Source organism: Scyliorhinus canicula, chromosome 26, assembly GCF_902713615.1.
Source record: "Scyliorhinus canicula chromosome 26, sScyCan1.1, whole genome shotgun sequence".
In the NCBI taxonomy this organism is placed as follows: Eukaryota; Metazoa; Chordata; class Chondrichthyes; order Carcharhiniformes; family Scyliorhinidae; genus Scyliorhinus; species Scyliorhinus canicula.
Window position 1 is genome coordinate 832,409 of NC_052171.1, and position 8,802 is coordinate 841,210.

Below are 8,802 nucleotides of genomic sequence, written 5' to 3' on the forward strand. Positions count from 1 at the left end.
AAAAAGATATGCAGGTTAGGAGAATTGGTTCACACTAAATTGCCCCATAATTGGAAAAAATGAATTAGATACTCTACATTTTTAAAAAATGTTCATGTGTCAACTTAATTCAAATCATCCGCAAATCACCCTCCCTGCCCCCTCAGTGAAATAACCTGTGAAAACTCAATATCTAGACTCACAAATGAAGAACAGCCATGTAGTGGAGGATGCTGATGGAACTGGACGATAGCAAGAATCTGGACCTTCAGAGAAGGAGAGAAGATAATTGAAGGGAAACAAATCATACACATAGTATGCCAGTCAGACATTCAATATTTTATTCAGTGCATCTTGCACTGCTCGCACTTGATGTATAAGAACTAAAATAATATTTTTTGCCCAATGCTGAAAAATCCTTTTCAAGAAAATCCCTTCAAATCAGAATCACTGATAATGCTCATGTTTTGATTCCTTTGGAATACTGCACTATTCAATGGATTAAAACAGGGAAAAACTGATCACCATTCAATAGGATTACCACACCATCACCAGGTTTATCCACCTCTGTTGATGGGGTAATTTGAATTGAGATGTTAAACATGGGGAGAGAAATTAATTACCAATGGAATGTAAAATATGAACATTGGAATCAGTGACAAACAAAACAAGGTCGTTATTGCAGCATGTTTAGCCTATTTTTGTGCACTGCGCTTTTTCATCTTGCAACAAAATAAGCCCCAACTTGCATCGCAACATCAGACTTAAGCACAGCATGACGCCATTCAGTCCTTCTGAGTTTGGTCCGCTATTCAATCAGATCATGGCTGATCTGGTTGTGGTCTCAACTCCACTTTGTCATCTGCTTCCCATAATCCTTAGCAGGTCAAATATCTGTCTATTGACTAATATCAGCTGCTGACATTGTTCTTTGGCACAAGGAAAATGCTGCATCCTCTGGGAGTGAACCTCAAGTACAAACTGAACACAACACGTACAGCTTTGTGCCTTTTCATGCTAAAGCACTGCCACCAATGGAGTTAGTGGACATCCCTCAGCATAAAAGGGTTGACACCAGTGCCCACATTTCGCACAGTCTCTCGCAGAAGGACTGTGGGTATCAACACTAGATGGTTCCCTCCCCCGTGGTTATGTTGAATCTGCTATCTTAGGTCCAAGTCCAGACGCTAGTATGACCCCTTGGCGTTTCACCATCCCTGGTCCATACCAGGACTCAATCCCAAATAAAAGCAAATTACTGCAGATGCTGGAATCTGAAACAAAAATAGAAAATACTGGACAATGGCAGCAGGTCTGGATAGCATCTGTGGAGAGAAAAAGGAGCTGATATTTTGAGTCTGGATGACTCTAATGGGCTTTCACAAAGAGTGATCCAGACTTGAAACATTAGCTCCCTTTTCTCTCCACAGATGCTGTCAGACCTGCTGAGGTTGTCCAGTGTTTCCAGTTTTTGTGCCCTATATCAAATAGATCAAACATGAGTTTGCAACTGGTGTGAATCTGTCAAGCCAGGAATGGGGGCGGATGGGTCAGCAGAGTGTCCCAACTCAATTACAGACTGACATTTGGTTTCGCAATATTGCTTGATCTGAAAACCTCAAATGAAATTTACAGGCCTATATTGCAATGTCACTAGATATTAAAATGTGTAAATACTGCTCATATATAGTTCATCATACTTATGTTCCTCAAGTCTCAAAAATTCCATCACAGCATTCACATTTAACATCAGTCTGAGACCCCACAGAACGGGCTAGCAATGAAACAATGCCTGTTTCAAATTGGTTTTCCCAAGTGATTTTGAGGTTGTAAGTGTAAATATAATCCATTATCCATTTCATCAGCCTTCTTAGCACAGACAGCTGGAAATTCATTGCAGCAGGATGAATACAAAATAGGAAAGTTCACCGAGTTGATACATTTCTGTGTTGTCTGAGATATTTAGTGTGTCCACCAGCACTTCACTGCAGCATTCTTCAGCTAGCTACACTCTGTTCCGACACAGCTCAAGTTTGGAAGGGTCTTTTCGCATTTCAAGTGGACACAGTACAACATTTCATCCAACCATCAACCCACACGCTATTGAAATCTTAGTTCTTCCTTGACATTGCAAAAAATTTGGATGGACCTCGCTTTCGTGACAATAGTGCTTAAAATGCTGTTCAGTGGAAAACAATTCAGAAGCTTAATGACAAAAGAAATCACCTGCTCAGGCTAATATGGGGCTCAAATGTAACTTGTTTCTGAGCACCTGACAGTCCAGGGAAACACTTACGATAAGAAGCACTCTGTTCCATTTATATGAAACAGTTAACAATAAACAGTTACAATATATTGCCTCCAACGTGAGAAAAACTAAATGTTGGTTTCCTTGCCAATACTCTCACTGATTGGGAGAGGTCTGTAAGTCTTGGGCTGGTACCATTTGTTGCAGTGGTGGTAAAGCTGAGCAAACCTGATTCTGTTTGTGAGCCTGCCTGGTGCGAAGGAAACACACCCATTCATGATAACCATATTTATGTCAATTGTTTTTAGCAGAAAGGGAGAAGTACTTTAAAAAACCCTTCAACACTGGTATTTGGAAATATCCAATACAGTCAGAAGGTTCAAAATATATATAGGATTAGCAGGGGAGTGAAGCTGGTTCTTGTTAATCGCAGTATTGTCATATAGCTGGAATTCCATTTGGTGCAATCTAGCCTTTTGAAATGGAGTTCTCTCATTCTGTCCATCACAGACAGCCTGAGAGCAGACTGCATGCAGCAGTCAGCTAAAGGAAGAGAACAGTTTTCAGTCATCGAAGTCTGGGATGTCATCATAGGAGTAGCCTCTGTATCCTCTTGAGGCATAATACGCAATCCGTAGATGGTAAAAGCCAGGAAGGAAAACCAGGATCCCGATGATCAGTACCGGCCAGGTTGTGTCACTGTACTGGAAAAGAAAAATAAAATGGAGTAATTGGTTTTCTTTTGTAAAAGCAAGATACTTTGTCCAGCAGAACAGAGGATTTGCAGAGATAGCTTTGTCCACAGTGGCTTTCAACTGGCAGGATTTGATTTCAAATCAGGCTATGTTGATGGGCAGCTTGCTTGAAGGAGCCTTTATAAATTGAATTTAGACTGTTATAATTCAGCTCCTAATGGGCATATTCTTGAAGCAAATAATTGTCCTGAATCCAACACTTATGAGCAATTTTATTGCAGACATCATTCAGAAATGGAACATGTTACAAAGATTCAGCAGTCGGTACTCATGAAGTTAAGACAGGATAGAGTTATCATTAAAGGAACTGTAACATTCAATTATGTCTTCAGTTTCTCTCAATGGGAATGGAGTTAAAAACCTAAATTGTGAAGCAGTGTGTAACTTACCGAACTACTAATGTACCCAGTTAGTAGAAGAGCAGCAATGGTAATCAGCAACGAGCCAATTAGAAACAAGATGACTGCAAGTGCAATTGCCTTGTATGGAATTTTTGTGGGAAGTTTCTTAAACTGCAGGAAAAGGAAAAGTTATTTGATATACTGAGATGTTTTACTGTGAGAAATGTACCACATAAATGCAAAGTGTTGGTTATTTACAAACTATAAATTTTCCAAAAAATAATAAATATTTAAGATCGCTCTTAGCAAGTGCTTGGCTGTTTGTGGCTTTGACCAATCATGAGGCTGTGAAGGGTACCAGATAAATGCAAGCCTTGATTTTACCTGTCCCACAATTTCTGCTTAATAACCTTATTAATTCCATCTCTGCTAGGGAAATTGCAGATGCACTAGTGATAATTTACCGAAATTCACTAGACTCTGGGGTGGTCCCGGTGGATTGGAAATTAGCAAACGTGACGCCACTGTTTAAAAAAGGAGGTAGGCAGAAAGCAGGAAATTATAGGCCAATGAGCTTAACTTCGGTAGTAGGGAAGATGCTGGAATCTATCATCAAGGAAGAAATTGCGAGGCATCTGGATAGAAATTGTCCCATTGGGCACACGCAGCATGGGTTCGTAAAGGGCAGGTCATGCCTAATTTAGTGGAATTTTTTGAGGACATTACCAGTGCAGTAGATAACGGGGAGCCGATGGATGTGGTATATCTGGATTTCCAGAAAGCCTTTGACAAGGTGCCACACAAAAGGTTGCTGCATAAGATAAAGATGCATGGCATTAAGGGTAAAGTAGTAGCATGGATAGAGGATTGGTTAATTAATAGAAAGCAAAGAGTTGGGATAAATGGGTGTTTCTCTGGTTGGCAATCAGTAGCTAGTGGTGTCCCTCAGGGATCCGTGTTGGGCCCACAATTGTTCACAATTTACATAGATGATTTGGAGTTGGGGACCAAGGGCAATGTGTCCAAGTTTGCAGATGACACTAAGATGAGTGGTAAAGCGAAAAGTGCAGAGGATACTGGAAGTCTGCAGAGGGATTTGGATAGGTTAAGTGAATGGGCTAGGGTCTGGCAGATGGAATACAATGTTGACAAATGTGAGGTTATCCATTTTGGTAGGAATAACAGCAAACGGGATTATTATTTAAACGATAAAATATTAAAGCATGCCGCTGTTCAGAGAGACTTGGGTGTGCTAGTGCATGAGTCACAGAAGGTTGGTTTACAAGTGCAACAGGTGATTAAGAAGGCAAATGGAATTTTGTCCTTCATTGCTAGAGGGATGGAGTTTAAGACTAGGGAGGTTATGTTGCAATTGTATAAGGTGTTAGTACGGCCACACCTGGAGTATTGTGTTCAGTTTTGGTCTCCTTACTTGAGAAAGGACGTACTGGCGCTGGAGGGTGTGCAGAGGAGATTCACTAGGTTAATCCCAGAGCTGAAGGGGTTGGATTATGAGGAGAGGTTGAGTAGACTGGGACTGTACTCGTTGGAATTTAGAAGGATGAGGGGGGATCTTATAGAAACATTTAAAATTATGAAGGGAATAGGTAGGATAGATGCGGGCAGGTTGTTTCCACTGGCGGGTGACAGCAGAACTAGGGGACATAGCCTCAAAATAAGGGGAAGTAGATTTAGTTTAGGAGGAACTTCTTCACCCAAAGGGTTGTGAATCTATGGAATTCCTTGCCCAGTGAAGCAGTTGAGGCTCCTTCATTACATGTTTTTAAGGTAAAGATAGATAGTTTTTTGAAGAATAAAGGGATTAAGGGTTATGGTGTTCGGGCCGGAAAGTGGAGCTGAGTCCACAAAAGATCAGCCATGATCTAATTGAATGGCGGAGCAGGCTCGAGGGGCCAGATGGCCTACTCCTGCTCCTAGTTCTTATATTAACCCCTTCCTCTTACGAATATATATGAAATGTTGCTGGGGTTCAGTTCCTGCACCTCATTCAAGTTTTCATTCTTCATGACCAAACCCGGTTGAGTGTGGGAAGGCTATTTACTGTAAAACCCCTGATAAACATAGCAAATCCTCCCCAGACCAGATGTCCACCTGGAGAAGGATGCAATGTGCAACAAGCTAGCGCCAAGAACAATTCTTTCTTCAGCCTGCATCGCAAAGGCTCTGGTCAAGATCAACTACCTCAATGTAAAACATGGATCAGATTGACACTTGCCAACTAATTCCTTGGCCAATGAGCAAAAGTGTGTTACCAGATGAAATGAACAAGGAGCTTATGATTATTTCTATATGCTGTACACACTCAGTGTCATTGTCAGGAACTAACCTGCAGATCGATGTAACCCTCGTCACTGTCTGCTAGTTTAGAGTATTTCACTTTGCTACTGGAGCCCGCAGCAGCAGCGTTGTTACGTGACGGCATCATAACACAGCTCGTTAACAACTAAAGCGAAATAATAAAAAGAATGGATTTGCCAAGGTTGTGCATGGACACTTAAACTTGCAGATACATACACCTGCAGCACATGAACAATTGAATTATCCCTTTCTACAAGCAGGTAAAAGATTAAGCTAAATTTATAGATAGATTTGGACATTAGCACATAAACGCTCTTATAATTACCTTTATTGTCACAAGTAGGCTTACATTAACACTGGAATTAAGTTACTATGAAAAGCCCCTAGGCGCCACATTCCGGCGTCTGTTTGGGTACACGGAGGGAGAATTCAGAATGTCCAAACTACCTAACAACACATCTTTCGGGACATGTGGGAGCAAACCAGAGCACCCGGAGGAAACCCACGCAGACACGGAGAGCACATGCAGACTCCGCACAGACAGTGATCCAAGCTAGGATTCAAAAGGGGACCCTGGCGCTGTGAAGCAACAGTGCTAATCACTGTGCTACCGTGCTACAAAACAGGCTGAATGAAGCACAAATCAACTCTAGTCCTAAGCAATGACACCAGGTCAAGGAAGCTGGCTTAAATTGCTTGCACATTCTTGGAGACCAGAATAAATTGGAGTGCAGAATAAATCAAATGTTATACGTAAGAAACATTCATCGAGACTGAAGGGAGTGGTGTCGAGTTACATTGCTGCTCATCCACACTCCAGCATCCAAATTCCTGATAAATGCTGAATGCTGGAAGAAAGCCAACCAAACAGGAGCAAACATAGTTAAGCTTGAAATGTTGTGAGGCAGCCAGGGTGAGAAAACGTTTAAATGTTCAGTTTACACCAGATGCAGTTATACCACAGCTGGGGTGAAATCAGAGTGGTTTCAGTGCTTTCTCTGGAAGGGTTGTCACGAAGCGTGAGCAAGACTGAGCTGCATCACTGGGCGGGGGTCTGGTGGTGGTCAGAGGTGGCAACTTTCATTTTTCTCTGAGAAATAAATGAACCAGCTTGGTCCTTCCAATGATCCAGAGGCTTTTGCTATCATTTTAACTGGCACTAACCCAACTCTGTGCATCTTTTCCCAAAGGCATTTTGGATTTTAAATTTGCCGAGTCTTCTACTTGCTTTTTGGGGGGGGGGGGGGGGGTCCCAGCAGCGATTTTACACAACGATTCCACAACGAGCGATGGGGTTTGGAGTCCTGAGCTGTACCGTCAGTGTTACAGTCAAGTGTCAACCTCAACTTTTATCCTCAACTCTCTGGGGGGGGCGCTGGGTCACAATTCTCTCTGTCGAGGTACAACCTGCCACCGGCTGTCAAAATATGCCACATTCTCGCTGACACATTGCTGCCAACATCGCCGCAACAGAAAACCATCCTGCACACAACCCTGGGGGGTCTGAACCACCTCTTCTCGCCATGAAACCTGCAGCTCCTGTTACCTGCGCGCAGCCTCCATCTCCCCTCCAAGCCCAGCTTCCGGCCCCCGCTTCCGGCCCCGCACTAACAGTCGCACTGACTGATTCCAACCCGAACAAAGGTTCCCCTTCGCTCCTTCCCTCTGCTCCCTGCTTCCCTTCATTCATCAGCAGCAGCTCCTGCAAACTGCTTCAAGTGAGGGTCCTGGCCCCCAAGCTATCCTCCCAGCAGAAATGTTATTTTGATCACTGCTGTGAAAAAGAAGTCACAAAGTGAAACTTCCTTCGCACATCCCATTGCCTGCGTGAGGGACAACTTTCAGATTTGAAGGGTAACTTCTTATTGCTGAAGATTTCCTTTTTTTTTTGCCTTGTCCTTCGGGTCCTGAATTTCCAAAACTATTCTTTTGAATATTTGAAATTGTCAGCCATCACACAAGGTCCAGCAGTCATGTTTGCTTTTCAGGTACCTCTTGATTGAGAAAACCTTTGCGAAGCATTGGTTATAGTTTGATAGGTCTGAAGACATCTTCGTGGTCATATTTATGTTAACTGTAAGTCTTTATTAATCCCAAGAACTATTTATAAATGTACAGCAAAGGGTACAAGCCAGGAGATGTCTCCGTGCTTGCTGGGACACACAGCTCTGTCCAATGCTCAGCTGACCTTAAATGAAGGTCATGTACTCGCTCACATTATTGTGTCCCATATATGTGCCAAACACTTTTACAACACCTCCACTCAGTTCTTTAGAATGATAGAAAGTTGACGGCACAAAAATAAGCCACCTCGCCTATCATCATCTGCGTCAGCCAAAAAAAGAGCCATCCCACTTTGCAGCATTCGGTCAGTCGTGCAGGTCTGGGCGCGGGAGATACAATGAGTTGAGGTTTTTTGCCCCCACAACGCTTTCAGACCGTGAGTTCCAAACCCCCACAACCCTCTTGAGTGAAAATTATTTTCCTCATCTCCCCTTTAATAATTCTACCAATCATGTGAAATATATGCTCTGTGTCACTGACCACTCTGTCTAATAGAGTGACATTGTTTCTGTAACAAGGTGACCAGAACTGCACACAATACTCAAGTTGTGGCATGACTAATGTTTTCTACAGTTCCAGCATAACCTCGCTCCTTTTATATTCTATGTTTCGGCTAATAAAGGAAACTATTCCACATGCCTTCTTAACCACCTTATCAACCTGATACTTCCGATGGTCTGTGGACATTCACTCCAAGGTCACTTCCTCAACATCTCTCAGTTTCCTCCCATTTATCATGCAATCCTTTGCCTTGTTTGACCTCCTCAAATGCATCATCTCACATGATGCGACCATCGATTCACACAAAGACACGAGTAGAAGCAAACCGAGGTTTTAAACAGCTTAGAACAGTGCCTGCCTGCGACTAGTACAATATTGTGGACCGCCTACAAGTCAACTGCTCTTTATACTTCCTTTCAAAGGGAGGAGCCATGGACGGAACCCGTACATGCCCCAACATATCCCCCTGTGGGTGAAGCCACACAATGGCCCATAGGTGAAGCCCACAAGGTCAACAACATAACATAGCTGTAACACAATGGCAGAACATGATACTAATACACTGGTAAATTACTAGTACTACACATTCACCACA

The 8,802-nt window shown here is 42.7% G+C and overlaps 1 protein-coding gene across 1 annotated transcript; it reads right to left on the reverse strand.

The window, feature by feature from the left end:
- Window positions 1-297: 297 nt before the first annotated feature.
- On the reverse strand, window positions 298-7,242 carry tmem230a (transmembrane protein 230a). Its single transcript, XM_038785330.1, has 4 exons — window positions 7,189-7,242; window positions 5,671-5,787; window positions 3,372-3,494; window positions 298-2,931 (listed from the first exon to the last, which is right to left on the reverse strand). Exons 2-4 carry the CDS (start codon window positions 5,767-5,769, stop codon window positions 2,791-2,793), a joined length of 363 nt encoding a protein of 120 aa, XP_038641258.1. The 5' UTR covers window positions 5,770-5,787; window positions 7,189-7,242; the 3' UTR covers window positions 298-2,790.
- Between the last annotated feature and the right edge of the window lie 1,560 nt (window positions 7,243-8,802).